The sequence below is a fragment of the Mus caroli genome, unplaced genomic scaffold (assembly GCF_978045245.1).
Source record: "Mus caroli unplaced genomic scaffold, Mus_caroli_1 scaffold_15, whole genome shotgun sequence".
Lineage (NCBI taxonomy): Eukaryota > Metazoa > Chordata > Mammalia > Rodentia > Muridae > Mus > Mus caroli.
The window spans coordinates 7,447,680-7,470,452 of NW_028227270.1; the positions used below are offsets into that span (position 1 = coordinate 7,447,680).

The following is a 22,773-nucleotide window of genomic DNA, read 5'->3' on the forward strand; positions in this document are numbered from 1 at the left end:
TGGGATTTGAACTCCGGACCTTCGGAAGAGCAGCTGGGTGCTCTTACCCACTGAGCCATCTCACCAGCCCCATCATGGGAATTCTGAGAAGATCCTTGTGTTCCTTCATAGAACTACTAAAGAGAACTACCCCGCAGCTGAGCAATACCAATACAAAACAAGAGATGCAAGTTAGAGGTGCATTATTTGATAAGATGTATTAAATAAAAGGAGAAAGACATGGAAATGAAGACTATCTCTAAATGGGAATTATGATTAAGCGTGATAGATAAATACCATAAAAAAAATCACATGTATGCTTCTTCCAGAAGACACCTGCTGCCTCCAAGGACTGAATGCATTGTTTAGAAAATTTGAATGTATATATTCCTCTAAGAAACACGATCTAAAGGAAACAGGAATGCTTGGAAAGACTTCTTTCACATTTCTACTCTATCATTTTCAAATATAGCACCATGCTCCATGCACACAGTATCAAAATTAACAGGCACTATAATCACAAATTTCAGCCACAGTGTTGACACGCTAATTTAGAATCTGTATTTCCCAAGCTATAATTAATGAAGCAGGAAACCAATCAAGTCACTGGGCCTCATAATTCTGCTTCAAAAATCTGTTTCACGGTCTTCATAGTTTTTCAATTAATACTTGCAGCAGTAAAAACATTTAATAGTGCTTTTCTAATGTAGCGCTTCAGAAAACGTTATGTGATTTTGAGTTAAGGATATCTATGAACATCAAATCAAATCAAACTGCTGAAAATAAGGACTGTTTCTTTCATGTTAACAAAATGTGTCATTTTATATGTCCTGGTAAAACCAATTAAAAAAAAAAAACATGTTTTTTTGTTTTGTTTTGTTTTGTTTTTTTATAGAAAGCAAGGAAGTAAGAAAAAAAAAAAACAAAAAATCAAAAACCAGTGGTCAGCAACAGTGTAGAGAGAAAACAGGATCACATTATTGAGTCCTATATCAACTTAACTTCTCAGAAAATACTCCTGCTCTACTTAGTAACTTCAGAACTGAAGGAAGCTCTCCAAAGGGAGTCGTAAAACAAATTAGATACAATTACAATCCGATACAAATAAAAATCCCAACGATTTACTCTTAAGAGTTCTCATTTTACAGCTTTACCATTCAAATTAGACCAGGTTTCCTCCTAATCTATCCACTGGGCCACTTGGCACGAGCGGAGGTTTTCCTCGTATGTTTTCCATAGAGAAAAATGGATGATACAAATATGTCCTGGAAAACTACAGTAACCACACCTCACCTAAAGTGAGCAGAACAAATAAATATCTGCTTGCTTGTAAGACTTGCCTGACTTCCCAATAGTGGATAGGGTGTTCTTTTACTCAGGATTTTCCCATGGTGTGTGTGTGTGTGGGGGGGGGGGGGGGGTTGTTGTTGTTGTTGTTGTTTAAAAAAAATGTATGCTTCTACTATCAATTTTCTTTTTTTTTTTTTTGAGTTTTCACTGCTAGGCTTTAATCTTTTTTTTTTTTTTTTATATTTTTATTACATATTTTCCTCAATTACATTTCCAATACTATCCCAAAAGTCCCCCATAGCGCCCCCCACTTCCCTACCCACCCATTCCCATTCTTTTGGCCCTGGCATTCCCCTATATTGGGGCATATAAAGTTTGCAAGTCCAATGGGTCTCTCTTTCCATTGATGGCCGAATAGGCCATCTTTCGATACATATGCAGCTAGAGACAAGAGCTCCAGGGTTCTGGTTAGTACATCATGTTGTTCCAACAATAGGGTTGCAGATCCCTTTAGCTCCTTGGGTACTTTCTCTAGCTTCTCCATTGGGAGCCCTGTGATACATCCAATAGCTGACTGTGAACATCCACTCCTGTGTTTGCTAGGCCCCGGCATCGTCTCACAAGAGACAGTTATATTTGGGTCCTTTCAGCAAAATCTTGCTAGTGTATGCAATGGTGTCAGCGTTTACTACTATCAATTTTCAAGAAACAAAATCTTAAAATTCTGGTAAGCTGAACAAATCACTTGCAGGTAAGCAGTGAAGGGAAGGGAAAGATAGGTGACCTACAAGATTGCCCTTGCTTCTCCAAGGGCAACAAGATAGTTTGGCAGGTTGCCTGTTTTGTGGGTTAGGGAATAATTTTCACCATTGTCTTCCTTTCTTAATTCTGTGCTCCATACAGACAGCAACGTGCACAGCCTGGGATGGAGCTAAACTATGTAACTTCCTCCTGATGATTTCTATCTCGTTTGCAATCCTGGCGCCCATTCATGGCTCTACCCTGGATCTCGTTGGCATGCATCCACTCTTAAGTTAACAGTTACCTTAATAAACAAGTGAATTCTTAAATCTTACTCGAGCGACCAGACAAATCCTGGCACATACTCCTCCACCCCCCCCACCCCCACCCCCGCAACCAATCCCCGAAAACATAAAATCGAGTCATTTTCAGGAAGAGAGGAATCAAGAAACCTAAGAGCACAGTGTCTTTTCTTAACAGTGTCAGGCTGTTAGCGCTTCCTAGGTAGCTGAATGAGTCTGTGTCTTCCTTGATTTGTTTTAAGCAGAATTCCCCACCCCCTTTTAAAAGTCGAAGATATTTTTGCAGGGTGAAAAAAATCAACCTTCTAACACTCAAAGCACTGCCAAACTAGTGGGCACAAACAAACAAATGTTCATAAAGCTATAAGACACAGACCAAGTGGTATCATAATGAAAGGAAGAATAGCAAAAAGATGCCCAAAATAGCAAAATAGCAAAAAGATTTCCACACAAAGGTCTAAAATGTATTTCAAGCAACATGGGACTCTGCTTTCAAACGTCCTACCCTGGCCTGCTGTTTCCAACCCAGTTTGAGGTTATTGTTTATACAACATGGAAGATTCAGTTTCACAACTCCATTTTTATGCTAATAATAAGGTATTGATTTAATTCTTAAAACATTCCTAAGAGTATTTCAACCAGGCTTTATATAAACACACTATAGAGAGTAACCTCTTTGTCATTAAGAGAAAGACTGGATGCTTCCCTTTCTTTTCGCAGCCAATCTGAAGCTAGGGTGAGCTCTTCATTGTGCATCTGCAGACCTTAGGTCTACTAGGAATCCGCCCCCCCCCCCACACCCAATAAAATACTCCAAAAAAGGTAACTGTATGATATGTGTTGATGTGTGTTGATGAGGGAAAGTGCTTTACCTAAAATATCTTCAAACTGGTATCATATAAATTCTATTTTCAAGCAAAATCACCTGAGAAAATTATTTACAGTTGATACAAGTGGGAAGGAAAATGAAGTTCTCGTGCATTCCAGTGCATACAGACTTGGGATCATTTGCGCACAATATGAATATTCCATATTGACAGACATCAGTCAGTGAATCAAAAAGGGATAGTTAGGCTGCTTCTTCTTCTTCTTTTGTAAAGGAGAAATCGTCGGTTAACGCACACACAAAGAACACTCAGAACCAACCATGCTAGAAGCTTCCTCCCTTCCATGTGAATCTTTAATTCCTACAGAGGAGACTGTGAATCAGGTATTAAGTTTCAATAGTGTTTGTGTTGGGACTGGAGACAGGGCCCAGTGTTGAGTGCTCTTCTTGAGGATGCAAGTTCAGTTCTCAGGGGATCGGATGCTGTCACCTCCGAGGGCATCTACACTCACATTCCCATACCCTCCCCGCCACAACTGAAAATGATGAAAATACATCTTTCAAAAACTTTGTCTTAGTTACATCTGATATCTAAGAAAATGTTGACATCCTGTCAGCGACTCCGTCTAACATTATTCTAACATATCCTACACACTTTTAATACAGGGATAATTATATTTACAGGAACACATACTGCCTGTGAGAATGACAGCATACTTTAGAGTCAAGAACCAACGTAAAGAGACACGCCACTGGTTAAGGACGCACTGTGACATTCTCTCATATTCCTTCCACAGATAGAAGCTCTGATGTTGCAAAGCGAGCCAGAGGACCAGGATGCTAAGAGCAGATCCAGGAAGCCTCACAACTACACTGCGGAAGAGCTCAATGGTGATGACCTAAATGGCTATTTTTTTTCTTTGTTTTTTGGGAGGAGGCATGGGAGAGGGTATTTCAAGACCAGGTTTCTCTGTGTAGCCCTGGCTGCCCTGGAACTTGCTCTGTAGACCAGGTTGGCCCCGAAATCAGAGATTTGCCTGCCTCTGCCTCTGCCTCCTAAGTGCCAGGATTAAAGGCGTGTGCCACCATGACCAGAATACTACTTTTCTTTAATTACTACCAAATATATTTTCCAGAATCTATAAAGTAAAAGGGTAGTGAGTCTTGAAGACGAACAGAGGCAACCACAGACAGCTCTGTGGGCTGAGTAATAAATCATAATGTTTCACCTTTTTTGTTTTAAACAAGTAAGAAGTATCTATACATGGGCACTCTTCCACGTATTAATACTGTGAAATGAGAATAAATCATTCAAATTAATCCTCTGCACTTAGAATAAGTAGGTGGGAAGCCGGGCATACGAACAAAGCTACTAGCCACGGCTCTTGGCTAAGTGTGAGCAAGGCTTGGAGCTAAATCACATTGTACTCTTTGTTCCTTATCTGCTTTTTCAGACTGAAGGGCAACGTTATTCCTATTAATCACTTTAATCTTAAACCACTCGAGGCATTGCAGTTTTCCGAAGGAGAGGGTAAAAAATACACTCCACAAAGTGCAGGTGCCAAGGAACTCAACAGTGGCGGTTCGAGTTACGCGCTATTTACATCGTATTGTTTTTTAGTGCCAGAAATCAAAAACTTGGCTCAGAGGGACACTGTTTACCCAGAATAGTCTCCCACTTTCATAGGAGAGAAACTAAGCTAAGAAATGCACTGAGGTTAGGGAAGAAAACAGTGACTCCATGTTGAAATATTTTTGGGGGGCATGGAACTTGCGAGATAAGACAACCAGGCTTGCAGCAACAGCAAGTATTTCCGAGGGACAAGAACATGGTACTTGAGGCTGAGTGATGGCTACCAAAGCCACAGTGTAACCTTCTGAAAGCTAGTGGCGAAGGACACAAGCCAAAGGTTAAATGAAAATGTTGTTAGCCAGACCTTTACCTCCTCAAAAGAAATGGGGAAACACCCAGGGCTATCTTCCCGTTAAAAAAGAATTTGTTTTTCAAGCAAACTTAGGTATATAAATGTGCTTTTTCACTGGACTCATAATGGGCTTCCCACTTCCCACGAGAATGATGGCTCTGAAGCAAAAACGGCACACCCAGCACACTCATAGGTCTACAGTCTTCCTAGACTGGACAGCGGTGGCCATAGTTCAACTCAAACCCAGTGGACAGACTTACGGCATTTAGGAGACATGCATACCTCTTGTACTGAGCGAGCTGCTGGCTTGTCTTGATGATTGGCCAATATCAAAAAGGGTAAAGTGCATAGCTGTGGGTGCTGGAGAGCGGAGTGCAGTTCATTCCTAGCAGTTTCTAAGTCATCCTCTGAAGAGGCACTGTCTAATACGAATATTACCCCTTGAGATCCTTGGTAGTAGCGGCTCCAGTATTTCCGGATATTGTCAGCTCCTGTCGAAACGAAACGCATTTCTATTTTAAAAGTAGAACTCATCAACTTAAAAACACACCAATAACAATTCCTACTGGGAACCAGTGTATCTTTTCAGAAACTGAGGGCTGAAGTCTGTGGTACAGACCAGGAATCTAAAAGATGCAGGTCATGTAGATAAGATGAAGGCATCGTAGTCCATAGACTGCAGCCAGGAAGCATAGCACACATGTTTACACTGATCTTCATGCTTTATAGCAAAACAGGGGGAAAATGACCAGGAAAACTCTTTTAAATTATTAAAGTCAAAAGAATGTGTTAGACTTTGTTTATCAATCCCAAATGAACTACACTCTTCCCAAACTCAGTGGCATCCCATCTCAGACAGCAATGAGACCCAGATATTCACCACCATGGTATACCACTGCTACACGCTTGGTGGTAACTCATAACAGGATAAGGCAACGCTCGGAATATTCACCAAGTGTTCACATGACAGAAACTTAATCTTTTGAGTTTATGTTGATGGCGTTTGGAGCTGGGACGTACGGAGATAGTCAGGGTTAGTGACACAAGGTAGGGGCGCCATGATGGGATATGACTTTATGAAAGGAGAAACAGACGACCACACTGTCCTGCTCAGTGTCTCTGAGCAGTGATGTCAGCTGCCACATTCAGATGCACGGTGACCCTCACCAGACACAGGGCTTTAACCTGGGACATTCCTGCCTCCAGACCTACAGTAAATTTCTTTTCATTAGAAATTTCCCAGTCTGTGCTTTGTTGTAGCAACAGACACTGGACAGCGCTGAGCGGCCTTGTTTAACTCCATGAACAGAGTTATTAGCATAATAACTTTTTATGACTAAATACTGAAATTTGTGAACCACTAAAATCTTGGCCTTCCGTGTACCTGTATAAATCCACTTGGGTTCACTACTCATGAGGCAAAGCAAAGACGATGCACACACTCATGGCGTCGGTGAGACATGGTGCTTAGGGGGAAAGTCAGGAAGAACCGTCTAATGGCTCTTGGTATTTCTGATTGAATTGTTTTAATAATTCAATTCTGAATTGAATTTGCCCAGGAAGGGCCAGTGTGTGTGTGTGTGTGTGTGTGTGTGCGTGTGTGTGCATCTGTGGTAAACAAGAGGGATGTAGTTGGTTATATAACAAGAATTAGAGAAGTCATTTACTAATCTGTACCACTTGAGACAATTCCAATCAGTTAATAACTCTGTTTTTTAGTCACATATTGAACATTTGGCTCCCATGTGTGACATAATGTGATAAATGTAAGGGAGCCAGACAGCTCAAATTTGGGACCAGAGTTAGGCTATGCTGGCTTGCAAAGGCCATTCGTGTCTACTTGCTCCCAACTCCATGTTCAGTGATGTCATATTAGCAGCTCAAAATGAGCCATGGTGGGAGTGCCCCACTGGCAGAAGTGCATCAGGCCTGTTCTCCTTAGCAAGCCAACACACCACTGGATAAAACTAGGCAGCTCCTATTCTCAGTGAGAAACAGGAAACCCAGAGGTTCTGATAACACCTTATTAAAATACCACCACTGAAGTGTCCCCTTGAGAGCAAGTCAAATAAATTAAAAATTAATACGTGTGACAAGGCAGCAAACACTTATTGAGTATTTACTGTATTCCCGGCAGCATGCTGAGGGTTGAGAATAGACCGTACAATTCTTCCAGTAACTAAGGGCTGCATGCTTAACTGACTTAGGTTCTGAAGCTAATTTTCAGATCCTAAAATGTAAGATCACTCACCATTACAGTACACTGAAGAGCCCAGATACATAAAAGCATTAGGGGAGGTGAAAAATGACCTTAAATAAGCAAACAGAAGGAATGAGAACAGCGTTGAATTAGAAAGGATGGAACCAAGGAAACAAAACAAGATAAAAGAGCAAAGAAATTGCAACCCTGGATTATTTGACACGTGAAATCGATTGCTTCAGTAATTGGAGAACCAATAGAACAAGAGAACTACTGAGGTTAGCCACACCTAAGGTGATGTGCCATAGAAACAGAGCCGGCAAAAGCGCTGCCTGCACGCATCATTATAGAAAGAATGCTGTCAAGAGAAGTCAGAAGTGAGAGCAGTAAACTAGTTGGGGGCAGAATCATGGTGAAGATCTGACGTCAGAGATCTCACCCCCAGCTTGATCCTCCATGGAGCTCTTAAGAGTCTGGACCGAATCACGTAAGACATCCAGTCCCGAGGCCAGGATATCTCTGTATAGTTACTGGCTGCGAGCCACCCCTAGGTACTTGGAGGGGGCTGGGACCAGATTTCCCAACATATCTGGCTGGGGCAGTTTCTGTGAGCCAAGAGTGGTCCTCTGGAGAAGGGTACAGGTGTGAGTCATTAGCAGCCAATAGCACAGCAGCTGGGAGACGGATGCACTGGCCCAGGAAAGGAGAGCTGTGTATGATACTGACAGCATCTGTTACAAGCTAAATCCAGACACTATCCATATGCTAGAAACCCATCCATAAGTCTGTGGGACAGAAGTGACAGCCGACTCATCCAGTGATGACTATTTAAAAATGACAAAGGACCGTGTGTGTATGTACCAAAATTTACTACGAATTTTACTAACATAAAAATGTGAGATACACAATTTTCATGTAACAATGCAAGTGTTTGTTCTACTGTCGATTCCACGAAGCCGATGAGAATCGCACAGAATGCTTTCATTGATTTTGGAACCGTAGAAAACCAGTGGATGCAACTCACCAATAACTACTTCTTCCATGCCTGGTGATGGCCTAATTCACTCAAAGGCAACCTGATGACTTTTTAAGATAAAGATGTATTTGTTTTGACTTTATGTGTATGAGTGTATTCTCTGTGCATCATGTGGGTACAGTGCCGGCAGAGGCCAGGGAGGGCCATCACTTCTCCTGGAATTGGAATTGAGAAGGTTTTCAGCCACCAGGTGGCTGCTAGGAACAGAATCTGGATTCTCTATAAGGGCAACACAATCTTCTTGACCTCTAAGCCATCTCTATAGCTCCACAGATAGTTACTATCATTTTCAACACACTAATAGAGAGAGAAACCAATACACAAAAGTATTATGTCCAAGACTATACCTTCAAAAGTCCATTAAGTCTAAAAGTGATTGAGGCAGAGTGATTACTGGCCAGAAGTGATGAGCTAAAGAAAAAACTATATTGCCACATAAGTCACAGTGGCTGGAACAGGGAGGGGCTGGAACAAACAGAACCTAACAGGCACATGCACAGACACATGCATATGCACCCCAAATGGCACTACTTGTAAAGCATTCCCCAACCAACTGACCCAATCAATCCTTTTAAAGTATCTAGTCCATACAAGATAATAAGAAGGTGTAAAGAGATATATTTAGAAAGCTATTATTCATCTTAATTCAAAATATAAAGCCTTATAGAAGTAACATTGAGTATAAGGCCTATAAATCTATCAGATAGAGTTGGGTGTGGTGATGCACACCTTTAATAGCAGCACTCCAGAGACAGAGGCAAGTAGACCTCTGTGAGTTAAAAGCCATCCTGGTCAATGAAGAAAGTTCCAGGACAGCCAAGGTTGTTATACAAAGAATCCTTGTCTTGGAAAACAAAAAAAAAAAAAAAGAAACAAACAGAAACTCATATTAGAAGGAAGAAATATACCCCCATACTGCATGGTGGCCAGGGCACCAATTATAAAGAAGAAAACACTGGACACATATTTAAGAAATTCATCCACTGGAAACTCAGGGACACAATGGCAATCCAGCTCAGTCATCTCTGCCAAAGAGAAACTATACTTTTACTTGCCATATTCAGAAATATGTAAGGCTTCAAAATGGTGAGACAAAATGACAAGACCTCAATCAACAGTACTGATGAATGGGGGAAAAAAATTAAAAGCAAAGGAAAATACTGTGCTTTTTCCAAGTGTTCTTTGAATGATAGAAGATATAAATATTTTATTGTTAAAGAGTGAAAAGATTTTTGCTCTCTTACAACAAAACCTCCATGGAACCTTGGGAATGCCTGAATTTCTTCACAGACATCAAGTTTGGAATCCTAAACTGCAATTTATCCAAAAGCCAATGGCTTTAGTTAGCAGCAGCCTAGCCCAGACTAGGGCCAAGGAAACCAGTACAGAGAAGATGGGTGGTAGGGTAGACAACAGCTGGGGCACCAAATTAAAATGAGAAATGGCTGTGTCATCCACCAAGCTACCAGGTGCTTTGAGGATGGGGACAAATTGGGAAGGCCATGCCAGCTCACAGAGCTGAAGCCACGCTGACTCCACAGACTAAAAACTGCATGTTTTACAGCCCTTAAATTACAATTATTACATAAAATTGCTGGGTGCCAAATTCAAACATGGTATATAGTGTGTACACTTAGATCCAAACCCAAGAGGAAGTGTTAACAGAAGAGCTGTGAAGAAGGCTGTGGCTAACTGCCCTGACCACTGAAGGCCCGACACTGACTTATGAGATTGTAAGAACAGACTGGGGAGAGGCTCAGGGGGCAAAGCACATGCAGTGCCAAGCACTAGGACAGATCCCCAGAACCCATGTAAGGCCAAACATGTTCCTAGAGAGAGAGGAGGCAGAGACAGGAAAATCCCTAGAAGAACCCAGGCTAACTTGTGTCATATGGTGGTGAACAAGAGATCCTATTTCACACAAGATGGAAGGGGCCACTAACATCTGCGATTGTCCTCTGGCTTCCACTGTGATACATAGCTGGCTGTACCCACAGAACACAGTCACATACATACACCACTGTCTTACAGCTTCTATTGCGATCAAACCCCATGACCAAAAGCAACTTGGAGAAGAAAGAGTTTATTTCAGCTCACAGTTCTATACCCGCAGTCCTTCACTGAGGGAAGTCATGTGGGAAGGTGGATAGGAACCTAGAGGCACGAATGGGCAGAGGAAATTGGTTTGCTTATAATGGCTTGCTGGGCTAGCTGTCTTAGAGCATCCAGGGCCCCCTGCCCTGGGGTGACACTGTTTACAGTTAGTTGGGCCCTCTCATCTCCGTCGGTTAAAAAACTACCACAGGTCAATCTGAGGATCAGGAGGAGCTCTCTTCCAAAATGACTCAAGCATATGTCTAGTTGACTTAAAACTAGCTAGCAGGAATACACACACACACAGCGAGAGAGGGGGTGGAGGGACAAACAGAGAGAGAGAGACAGAGAGAGAGAGAGAGACAGAGAGAGAGAGAGAGAGAGAGAAACAGGGTGGGGGGCAATATGTAAGTTGTAAGGAACCCAGAGGAATCCAAAAGTTCATTCTAATGGCTAGCAGGAAAACCACATTCAAGAAACCTTAAAAAGAACAGAGGAAAGCGAGAGCGATGAAACATGCCTCATGGTCAAAGTCATATCCGTGGCATACTTTGAATGTTAATATTTTCTAACTAGTCAGCAATTTGATCATCAGGTCGTGGGGATACAGCAGTCTGTTAAGACAAAAAACAAACTAACAAAAACCACACATACAGTCTCTCTTTTAAATACTGCTGATAGAAGACCCAATATAACATCAGAGGTTTTTTTTGTTTTTAGAAAAAGAAGGCACCCAAGTATTTGCCTTGCCTCTTTTACAGCATTGAGCTTGTGTCCCGTACGATTGACCAGGATCTAACGGAATACTGGAGCATCCAAGAAGTGGAGCATCTAAGAAGATTCTTCTTCTTCCCAAAAAAAAGAGAACCGCCGCGTCACCATCGAGCTTCCAGATTCCTTTGGTAATAAGTATGGTGAGGCTTTGAGCCTTATTAGTCTTCCATGAGCCTTAAAGGAGACGTGGGTTCATGCTGGGGCATCCAAAACAGGATCCACTGTCACACTAGTGAGGAACACAATCAGCCAACTATTTCCTAAGGACTCTAGATTAGGTGTGCAAAGGAAATGACTTACTCAAGCCAGTGTTAGAAGACTGCTCTGTAATGGGCAAGCAAAGAGATGTGAAGTGCCCTCAGATTAAGTTAAAGGGTATACATTCCCTAAGCGGTGTTTTCTGAAAGATGGGTGTGAAAGTACTTCAGGAGTGGATAACGGCAAAGCTAATCTGTGGCTCAGCACTATCCCAATGACATTTCTGAGCCTGAGGTGGTGAAGTCGGCCTTTGGCCTTTCCTTGCCCTACGGGAGCCACTAGCAATGAGCGGCTGCTAAAGTACACTTGAGATGTCAGTAGATGGAAAATGGGACGATTTCACGTTAAAATGCCAAACACACGGCTAGGGACTACTGTACGGGCAGTGCCACCGTAGATCTTGCCCATCCTATGACTGATGTGAGCAGTGGCCAGAACAGTAGGGAACCAGGCACGGGCACAGAGATCCACTTACAGCTCTTAGTGGGAATGTGAAGGGCCTTGCTGCTACAGCAGGAGCTGTGGTCAACCCATATCAAAGATGGCTCCCCTTGAGGCCATGGTGGAAGAGGACTGGTGCTGTACTATTCACCCGGGACAGCGGTAAGGACAGAGAGTCTGATTATCTCCTTTTCTCCATCCTCTTACCAAAGGCCTAGTAAATTCAAAAAGAGGAAGAATATCGACCCCTCAAAATTCCGAAGGGATGAGATCGGAGACCCATTAACTAGCATTTTCTGCGGAACCTGAGTTGCAAATGGGACTTAAATCTTAATGAAAAGTTGAAAGTCTTTGAGCACCAATAGGCTCAGAAGCAGTATTTTAAAAGGTAAAGCTTCCAGCGCAGGAAGAAATGGTTCAAAGGACAAGAGAAGGGTGGGCAGAGAGGGGCTTCAAACCTGTACCACTTTCTCATCGCTCCAACATCACTCTTAACTTTTGGGGGAGAAGGGTTACTGGGAACCGAGCCTCATACATGACAGACATGCGATCTATCCACTAAGCCACTCCCAGACCTTGAGGTTTTTCCACAAAGTTTTTTTTTAAGTTACCCAGGGCGGTCTTGAACTCATTCTACTTAACCAGACTAGCCTTGAAATTGTTAGCCTCCTGCCTCAGCTTCCTAAATAACTGGGATTACAAGCCTGTGCCAACTCAGTCCTTTTTTGAGTAGTAACTTTTCTTGATTTTATATATATATATATACATATATATATATATATATATACACACACACACACATATATACATCTATATTCAAAGTTTTATAGAGACTTCCTAACTACATATAATAGCAAAGTAAGTGACGCTCTAAGTAAGTGACAGAAAGTATAAATATGCTAACACTTACAGTTAAGTACTCCAAACAAAGAATCTAAAGAAAAGGAGGAAAAAAAGGAAACCACATAACTGCAGATAATGGAAAAGCTACAGGAAAAATGACCTGGCAGTTTATTCTGAAAAAGCAAACATGTGGTATTGAAGGAGAAACCTCCCCTCACCACCCTGACCATAGAGGACTACCACGCCGAAGAAGAAGACAGTCCCAGAAACACAACGAGAGTTCAGCAGCCACAGAAGACTGGCAGGTGATTGGTTTTCATCTTCGCTAGCACACTTACAGGGCACATAACCTATTCCATCACACCGAGCCTTCCTTTGCCCATTCCGCCTTTACTGTCTTCACTGAATGGGTTCAATAACTGAGCCAGAACATAAGAATTCTGCTCCAAGTTCAGCTAACGGGGTGCTGGCTAGTTTTATGTCAACTTGGCACAAGCTGTCGTCATCTGAGAGGAGGGAACTTCGAATGAGAAAATCTGTCTATAAGGTCAGGCTGTAGGCAAACCTGTAGAGCATTTCCTTAACTAGTAATTGTTGGAGGGTGGCCCAGCCCCTTTCGATGGTGCCATCCCTAAGCTGCTGGTCCTAGGTTCTACAAGAAAGCAGTTTGTGCAAATCCCAGAGGAGCAAGCCAGTAAGCAGCATCCCTCCATGACTTCTGTATCAGCTTATGCCTTCAGGATACTGCCCTATGCTGAGCTCCTGTCGTGACTTCCTCTGACATGCGCTGAAACCCTTCCTTCTGAAAGTTGCTTTGATCCTGGTGTTTCAACACAGCAATAGTAACCCTACTTAGGTCAAACAGATAACAGACTTAAGGTCAATTTTTTTCTGACTGCAAAGAAGATGTTGTTTTCCTCATGACTACATGGGGACTGTCTCCCAGAGAGTTAGAGTAGCTCCAGGGATGTTGGAATGAATAGAATGTGCAATGTGAATGAGCATGCATGTTTAAGAAATGACCCCACAGACTAACAGGCACAGAGAATCCGTATCCTCAAACAAAGAACATAAGCTGGAAGAAAACAGGGAAGGGCCTGTTGAATCACAGTGACAATGGACGTGTTACATGAAATCAACAGTCACAAGCTAATAACACATATGTGGCTCTGTTGGCCAGGCAGAGTGACAATAACTGAAGAACTGTGCATCTCTCAGGAGCATGATCTGGGATGGTCCTGTCTAGGTTAAAGGTTCCTGTCTCCTGTTCAGTGCCTGTGAGTAATTCTTTCAGACAGTTCCACCTACGCAAACCCAAGCCAGGCTCAACCTGTCAAACCTCCAGCATTCCTAAGCCTTGAAGATTCAACAAACCTTACCAGGCCCTAAATAGATAGCTAACTACATAGCCTGAAGAGGATGAATTATTATCTACCCAAACATCGCATCTTATAATTTACCAATTGCAAATTATTACATATATCCATCAGAGGAAAATGTTAGGTGGGAACAGTTAACCTAACCAAACCAAAGCAAAGGTTAGAACTCAAAGGAGCCATGCAAACAAACTGCTTCTGCTTTCTTTCTTGGATTCTCCAGCACATAAAAAAGTCTGAGGAATAAAATAATACACGAGACACTAGAGCCAGAATGGGGTAAGTGTATCAGGGCGAGATATAACCCAGAGGGAAGGCCACCAGCCAGGCAGCACTGGGGTGATACTGCTGGAGATCTCAGAGCCAGCACAGAACAGACACAGTGGTGAAGGAGTCGGTCTTCCCTACACATCCACCAGTCTGCTGGCTGAACACCACTGAGGGGGGCAGAGGTTTCCTTCCCAGTGCTATCAGGTTGCCCGAGGAGCTTGGCGATGAAAGAGCCAGCAGTAAGAGGAAAAACAAAACAAAACAAAACAGGCAGAGAATCTAAGGTGCTAGCAGTTTGATAAGTGGGGTTGTAGGCAAACACCAATAGGACCTACTTAAGCTATGCAAAGAACAGTACAGGTATCAATTCAGGCCATCTGACCAATGGTTGGCTCAGTAGCAGACAAGACCAAAACTATAAATACATGAAAGTGAAAAGCAAGTCTTGGTTTTCATAACCTCCACATCCCCGGGACAAGAGATGGCCAATACGCTTGTCAACACTAAGCAGCAGGTCTCGAAATCCAGACTTTGAGCATGCCCATTCCGGAGGACCGGAAGCCCAAACTACGCTATAGCGGGACTGGGGACAGCAGACTGTTTCCAGGGTTGACATTTTCATTGTCTGTAGAGTTGATGTAACTAACATGGCAGGCAGGTGACATGAACGTAGGCTGAGGGAGCAGGCCCATAAGCATGCACCACTGATTGCCATACATTTTCAGAGAGAAGGGAGGCAGTCATTTTAATATAAGAATATCTGAATCAGGAAGTAAAAATTATCAGTCTTGTTAAATTAACCCAAAGGCATCTTTTTTATTGAAACATTCCATATGAATTAAATGGTAGCAAGCAGCAAGAATTCTTGTGATGTACTGACGCGCAGACAACTGTTTCAAGGATAAGTTGTGCAACTGTTGGAGTTTTAAGTTAAACCACCTGTTTTTTTCCTTCCCCTTTTTACCTGGAATTTTAATGGATTAAGACTATGATTTATGCTGCTTCGTGGAAAATAAGCCACAGTATTCATTGTCAGGGACAAAATTTATTTTCTAGCAAAAGCCAGAGTTTTGGGAAAGTTGTATCTGCTACCGTGCACTCAATAGCTTCTCACTGAGGAAGATGGTGACATCAACAGATACATATTTATAATGCATTGTGTCGATATCTGGAAAAGCCAAAGAGCTTGATGGATCAAAATCTTCAAAATAGTTGGTACATGAGGCTAAAAAGCCTTGCATAGATTAAAAATAAACAAATACATAAAGCCCCAATACAAGACAGTCAGGGCAGACATAAAGGAACTGAACTTTGATAATTTGAATCCATACTGCAACTGGCTGTTCAGGAGTCTACCACTTGATGGATTTCAGATGAGTACCAGAGAAAACAACCAACAGTTATCCAAAAAGGGCTATTAAAAGATGCCTCCCTTCTGGAACTGCACGTCTATATGAGTCTGGATTTTCTCCACATGCTCCAATCCAAACTCTATATAACAATAGATTAATGACTGAAGCAGATGTGAGAATCAAGCCTCGTCGTCTATGACTAAAATGGATATGCCATCATCTGTGTATTTGTTCCTAAATGTTAATTTTCATTGAAGTGTTGTTTACACTAACATGCAATGAGTTTATAATTATTGCTTTTAAAGGACTTTAAAAGTACTTCTCAATTTTATCAGATTGAACTTGTAACAGGGCAAATACCGATTCATAGAGACCATATTAAAAAAAAAATCACTGTCTATCAAGATTTAGGCATTTAGGGTTTTATTTGAAAAGGAACACAAATCCTACTGTGAATTATCTTTATCCTCACTCTGTCTCATGTTTTAAAGACAGGATGGTGGGAACTGTAATGAAGCCTCAAACCTCTGAGAACACAGAATGATCGCACTAATCTTCAAGGTTTTCTATGTTCACATTATAATCTAACATTGTAAGGTCTAGAGAGAGATTGCTGCAATGTAGATAGCTGAGGAACGGAAACTAAAACTAGCATAGCAGTTGAAGACTACAAGAAAGGAGGTGGTCCTTAGCCTGTGTCATATAAAATAGAGCTTTAGACATCATCTTCTCCCCACCCCATCCATCCATTCGATTCGCTCTCGGCTGTCTGTGTTGTTTAAAACAAGGCTACAACATCACATTCAGTGTCAAGCCCTCACAAGCAGACTCAAGCACTCTCGAAGCTACACTCCGCTATCTCTTCCCTTTCAGTTCCTCACCTTCATCGCCTCCCATCTCCTTCACCAGAGCAGCTTTCCACTGGCCGTGGAGCAGATCCAACACAAGCCACGAAAGACTTCTCCAAAAACTGAGCGAGAATTACATCAGCACACAGCCCAAAGATACTACATACCACGACTGCAAAGGTCCCCTGAGTGTCCCATTGTATTTCTGTATTGCCCTCATACATCCCACAAATGCAACTGAGTTCTTTTTCCCCTGGACCCCGGCCAAGTTTCTCACCTTCCTGCTTTCAGGTCTATCTCGTCTGCCTGGACTTCTTTCTGATCCTGTCAGCTGTACTCTGAGTCCCGAAGCATCTAAACTACTAAGTGTCCTTTGAGGGCTAGATCAAATGTTATCCATTGCACCATGTTTTCTTTGATCTTCTAGCAGGTAACAATTGCTTCAAAGATGAGGCCTTTTATGCTTGGTTCTCTCTATAGCACTTCCTTCCCTGTAGCATGACTATCTAAATGCATAGACCATCTTCCAAGTCAACTGAAAGCCACTGGGAAGTTTAATGTCTTTATGTGTCTGGCCATGTCCATATTGGAACAAATGAAACACAAAGGTTTACATATGATTAGAGCATAATAAATACTTTTTAATGATTTAAGCTTTTACAAAATGTTTATATTTCTCAAATGGCAGAGTGTACAAGGTACCCCACCGCCAATCATTCCATGCTATATAGAAATAACTCATTGTTTGGTTGAAGGTGATGTTGGCTAGTATAGTTATTCGAATTACATTTTTATGTTTGTGGCACATCCCAGTTCAGCAAGGTATCTCTCAACTTTCAGCTGCGATATTACATAGATTTCCTTAAACAGATACACAATGACTTTTGACTCTTCTTCGATCTAAACACACGCAGCCACAAGGCAGCATGTATTGCACACTGCTGCCCTGTGCCTTTACGGATCTTCTGATGTGAGCTTTACATGATTATGATACCAAAACAACAGCTCGGGGAGACTGCAGAAAGAGACGGCTGAGGGGATGGCTCTGGGACAGAAGGCCTTTGCACCCCTGCAAAAGCAAGGGACCAACTCCCTTGAACACCCAGAAGCCCCAAGGCAATCACAACTGGCATTCTAAGTATTCATTAGCAGCAAATTTTGGAACCATCAGGAAGATACGAAAAGCAAAACACTTCTGTGGTATTAAAAAAAAAAATCTGTTGGTCAGATTAGAAAAACTAGTACCCAAACAATTCTGCTCAGAACTGCCACTGACCAACAACCCAACCAGAAGATCCAGGCCAGGGAGCTCCTGGTTGAAGCGGAGGGTATCTGTTACATATTTGCTGAAAATAAGTTCTTTCACTCTGTACAAATGCCACTGATGTGTCGTGGCTTGGGGTTTCTCCTCCAACAGTATTTCTTTTTAAGTGACATACCTTAATTTACCTATCTTATGAGAGAACTAAAGAGATGTATACGATTTTACATTAAGGTATAGTCACAGAATGCAAAAAACTTTTAAAGCAAGCAGCGCCTCGTCTGTAGAAGAAGGAAAAAAAAATAAGAATAACCCGATTGTAAACCTTGGTGCTCAAAAGAGCATTTTAATTTTGTCTTAAGCTAACTGCAACTTCATCCTGAGTTCAACCTGACCTCAAACGTTGTCACCATCTAGCCTGTGGATACCAAAAACAAAACAAACAAAACAAAACAAAAGTCTTAAGGATGCGCTATTCCCAATTCTGCCCGTGTTTTCTCTTTTCTCTTAAAGGCGAAGTTCAGCTTTCTTGCCAAGTCAGAAGTGTAGCCAGGGTCATGTTTCTGCATAAATACTAAAGAGTGAATGTCAAAGGAACAGTCTAGATAGACTTCAGAGAGGTTACAGGTCTAATCTTTACTTTAATGGTGTACATACATCACTTTATACCACGATCTGAAGTATCTAATTTAATAAGGGAATGAACACTATAAATTATGTAAATACAGACAGCTCTCAGTTTAGCGATCAGTTTTGTTTTAAAGCTTTCCAAAGGTTCTAATTTTTTTTCCAGAATCCAACAAGCAATTTTCCTATGAAATACGAAATGCATGGACTGGGACCAGGATGCAGTCCTGTCCAGCAGGCTAGTCCTCACAGATAGAAAGATGGCCGAAGGACAAACAATGCCATAGCTTCTTGCTTCTTAATGCCTGGGGTTCAGGGCCAAGCTCTGTCACAAGGCATCAAAAGGGCTTTAATGAACTTAATCGTGCAGGGCTCAGTTCGCCCACTAAGAGTAAAAATAAGAATAGAGAACTTAATTGCACAGGACTGTTAGGATAACCAAAAAAAAAAAAAGATTTTTTTCTTATTATAGGATTTAGAATCTGTTGTGTTTGCAAGCATTAACTGTCATTTTGTTATTTTTTAAGCTATTATGTAGCCACTGTTTAAGCCGATAACTTCCCAAACTCCCAATTGACCTTGAGTTCTAAGACCCCTTGAGTTCTAAGACCTAGAACTAAAAGTCTAGAGAGCACAGGGAATTGCAGGCAATGGGGGTCAGGTCCTCTCAATTCCTGAGGGAGCTGGCGCTATGTAAGTAAACCAAGCTTAGACTTGCGATGAAACCTTTCTCTTCTTCTTCTTTCTCCCATGGCCTGTATCTCCCTTGGCATCCAGTCACTTTGATTCTCCAATGGTTTTCCCCTCCCTCTTTGTTGTCCAGAATTGGTTCCACCATTAAAAAAAAAAAACCAAAAAAGTCATTCTTTACCTGGAATGCTCAGTACTGTAATAAAGCTAGTCTGGACTAGATTTGGAAAGCAAACAAAGCAAAAACACAGAAAGAAGTATAATTAATCAAAGCAGTATTCATGGGACACCGTGATCTTCAAGGCAGACACACAGCCTACCATGCATGTTACTCTCTTCTGTCCCTCTTGTAAGAAGACCCCACACAATTCTCTACCATTTCTTCAACAGGTCACATACAGCTCTCCTTTAAATAAATACGACTGGATTATGAATGGCAGAAAGGCAAATGTAATCTGAGGCGCAAAGTGGTCTCATTTACTCAGGCGTTCTTACAACTATAACCCGCCTCCTCTCGGCTTTTGAGCATAATTGTCTTCCCGAGGCACCTGTCTCTTGTCAACTTTGGTGGACGCCCAACAGACTCCTTGTTTGTCAAGGTCAAATCTGCACCTCTAGGTGCCTAGTCAGGGCTGGTACAGAGCAGACAGTCAGTCTTTGTTGACTATATTAATAATTGAATACGACGCTGATTTATCCTCCATGGGCTTGAGTATGAACAGTCTCTTGTTTTTGTGTATCCTAAACCTAACTCTTGTCTGTGCTCTCTCTTCCTTCTGCATTTATTTGGATTCTGCTTCTTTCCAAAGCAGAGAAGTCCACCTGGTCCTTTCAAACGTAAGCTTTTCCCCTTGTGTTTGGAAATTGCCACAATGAAGGGGGTTAGTGACAGGGTCCTCCACCCCAGACACCTCTAGACAAGCACTCCCCAGAACTGAAGCTAGATGCATGAAGCATTCAAGTCATATCTAAAAGCGATCACACTTCCTCTTTTACACAATTACTATGCATTAAAATAAGACGAGCCATGAAAGCACATGTATCACGCAAGAGATTTCATCACACTGGATCCTACTATTAAGTCAGTAATTGCCAACTTTCATCTTTGATGCTGTGGGATATATGCTATTATCTCAAAAGGCAAGTAGGACCCTCAGAATGAAATTAATTTTAATTAGCTTAAATGTTAAGTGTGTCTGTGACACAGAGCACTTGGAAACAGAGGATAATACAAACAGAGTGTCACAGTCTAAAGCGATTAGGAATCAGAGAACTAGCAAAGAGAAGACAAATGAGTTTGAAATAGCCCGAGGTCAAGACCTCACTTCCAAATACGGTTTCCCATGAAGAACAGAACTCAGAAGAAGAGAGAGAGAGAGAGGCAGTGTGCAAATGATGCAAAGCCTACTGCCTAAGTTGTATTTATATTGGGCCAGTTAAAGAATACAATTGCCAGAAAAAGAAGAAGGCAGCATGAGAAGAAACATTTATTAGGTATCCAGTGGAGTTCCGCAATGATGAATTATTTTAAAGCTGTAATATTAGGCTGGGATCTCTTTTCATAGCTGGCTAGTAGGGAGACCCGGTTGATAGCCTTATTCTAGATGAGTAAAAACAATGATAAGGAGGGATTGAAAATGTCTTTTGATCTGCTTGACATAGGTTATATTCATTTTTAAATATTTTGCTTGTAATACTAATCATGGGCTTACCACTAGTTTGAAAACTTCCTGTTCTGTTCCAAGGCTTGGTCATAAAATGAAGTAGTAGGGGGACACCCCCCCCCCAACAACCCATATCCTTCACCTTGTTCCTATTCTTTGGTTGGGAGTGGTGCTAAGATTTCATCTCTTCCTTACGTAGAATGATTAAGGTCAAGAGCCAGACTTCAGTACACTCTCTCTAAAGATGTGTCGTTGCTCGTAACTGATGAATAAGAATACATTCTAAACACAATTAGGTAGCACTAAGACAATAACACGGATTCCTAAGATTTTCATAAAGTCAAGAGCTACTACTTTTATACCTGCCATAGTCCTACCATGGTCACACAGACATGATTTTTAAGTTTAAGAGCGCAAAGGTCTCCCAGGAAGGAGATCCACCCATCTCAACACAAATGACCCATGAGGCACAGGAACTTGCTGTGGTGAAGGACAAGGTTTAATGTCTGTGACATGTTGTCTAGGGCCTAGGCTTCTCTGACGTCTATACCTTTGGGTCATCTCTTCCCACTGAGTGCAAGTAGACCTAGGAACTGAGATTTCCCAACAGCATGAGGACCTACAGAGGGATCCCTTTGTGGCTGTCCAGCCTCCTGCTGTGTGAACAACGGCATCCCACTGTATGAGCAGCACATTCTACTTTATCCACTCACTTACAAATAGGCATGGAAGCTGTTTCTATAGCCTGATTATTTTAAACAAACTTGCTATACACACTTGATACGCCATCAAGAAAGTTTGTCTTAGTTTGGGTTTTACCTCTGTGAACAGATACCATGACCAAGACCTAGTCTCAAGAAACCAATAAGTAAGTAAGTAAGTAAGTAAGTAAGTAAGTAAGTAAGTATGTAGATAGATAGATAGATAGATAGATAGATAGATAGATAGATAGATTGTTCTTTCATCAGCCATATGTCCTCTTCTAGATGTTCTCCAGGTATTTAAAACTCAGCTTGTCCCCAGATGGACCTTACTCTGGCTATATGTCTTCTCCCAGAGGCTCCTAAATCCCCAGGCAGAGGGCCGATAGCCAAAATTCAAACTGTGAATCTTAAAAGTCATTTTTAATCTCTTACCTTGAATCCCAAGAGTCTACAAACCATCATTCAATCAACTTGCCCTTCCTTTCTAGCCATGGTAACCTATAACTATGGATACGCCAAAACTCCTGCAATGGTCCTCTGCTGCAATTATGAATTCCCTAGACAATTCCAGCGAGAACTTCAAATCTGAACCCAAATATTATTTCCCTCTAAAGATCCCCTTACATTTTTACAAACCTGCTGTGTCTGTGTATTGTTATCCTACAGGAAAATGTATGTCCTTTCAATGGACAGAACTAGTTTTTCACAGCCATCTCTTTAAAATGATTGCACGGAGCTAACAATTTTCTGGCTGTCTGCTTTAGGATTAACTCTGGGTATGTTGGGTAGCTATGCCCACCAGCAAACCACCTTCACTCCATTCATGTGTGCTCAAATAAAATGATATGACCTATGTCTACTAAGTCAACTCCAACATGTTCATTGAGCGGCTTCTATACCTCACACAAAATACTGAGAGTCACAAATCAAGTGGCAAAAGAATCAGGCGTGACCCCTGCCTGATCCATTGGCTCACAAATTAGCAGGTCACCAACTTTGGAATATCTGAATACCTCTATCTAGCACATTTAGGCTTTGTGATACTTCTGAGTAACACCAGCCTGCCCCCTAAAATCACAATAACTTTTCTGCCTTTTAAAGTATTACTCACACGGGGAAGTTACACTTCCGTGAGTCTTTACAGTAAATATTATAGCCATCATCAGTACACTAAGGACAGGTAAACAAAATGAATCCTATTCTTATGTCTCAAATCTAAACAGCCACAGGATACATCAACTATCCAGAACACAACTGAAAACTAGAAGCCGT

At 41.7% G+C, this 22,773-nt stretch overlaps 1 protein-coding gene across 1 annotated transcript in view; it reads right to left on the reverse strand.

Moving 5' to 3' along the window:
• Positions 1-22,773, reverse strand: part of Arl15 (ARF like GTPase 15) — a 360,845-nt gene that overhangs the window by 180,502 nt on the left and 157,570 nt on the right. Inside the window, exon 4 of the mRNA XM_021180362.3 lies at positions 5,346-5,554. Coding sequence (XP_021036021.1) covers positions 5,346-5,554 — 209 coding nt within the window. The remainder of the gene's footprint in view (positions 1-5,345; positions 5,555-22,773) is intronic.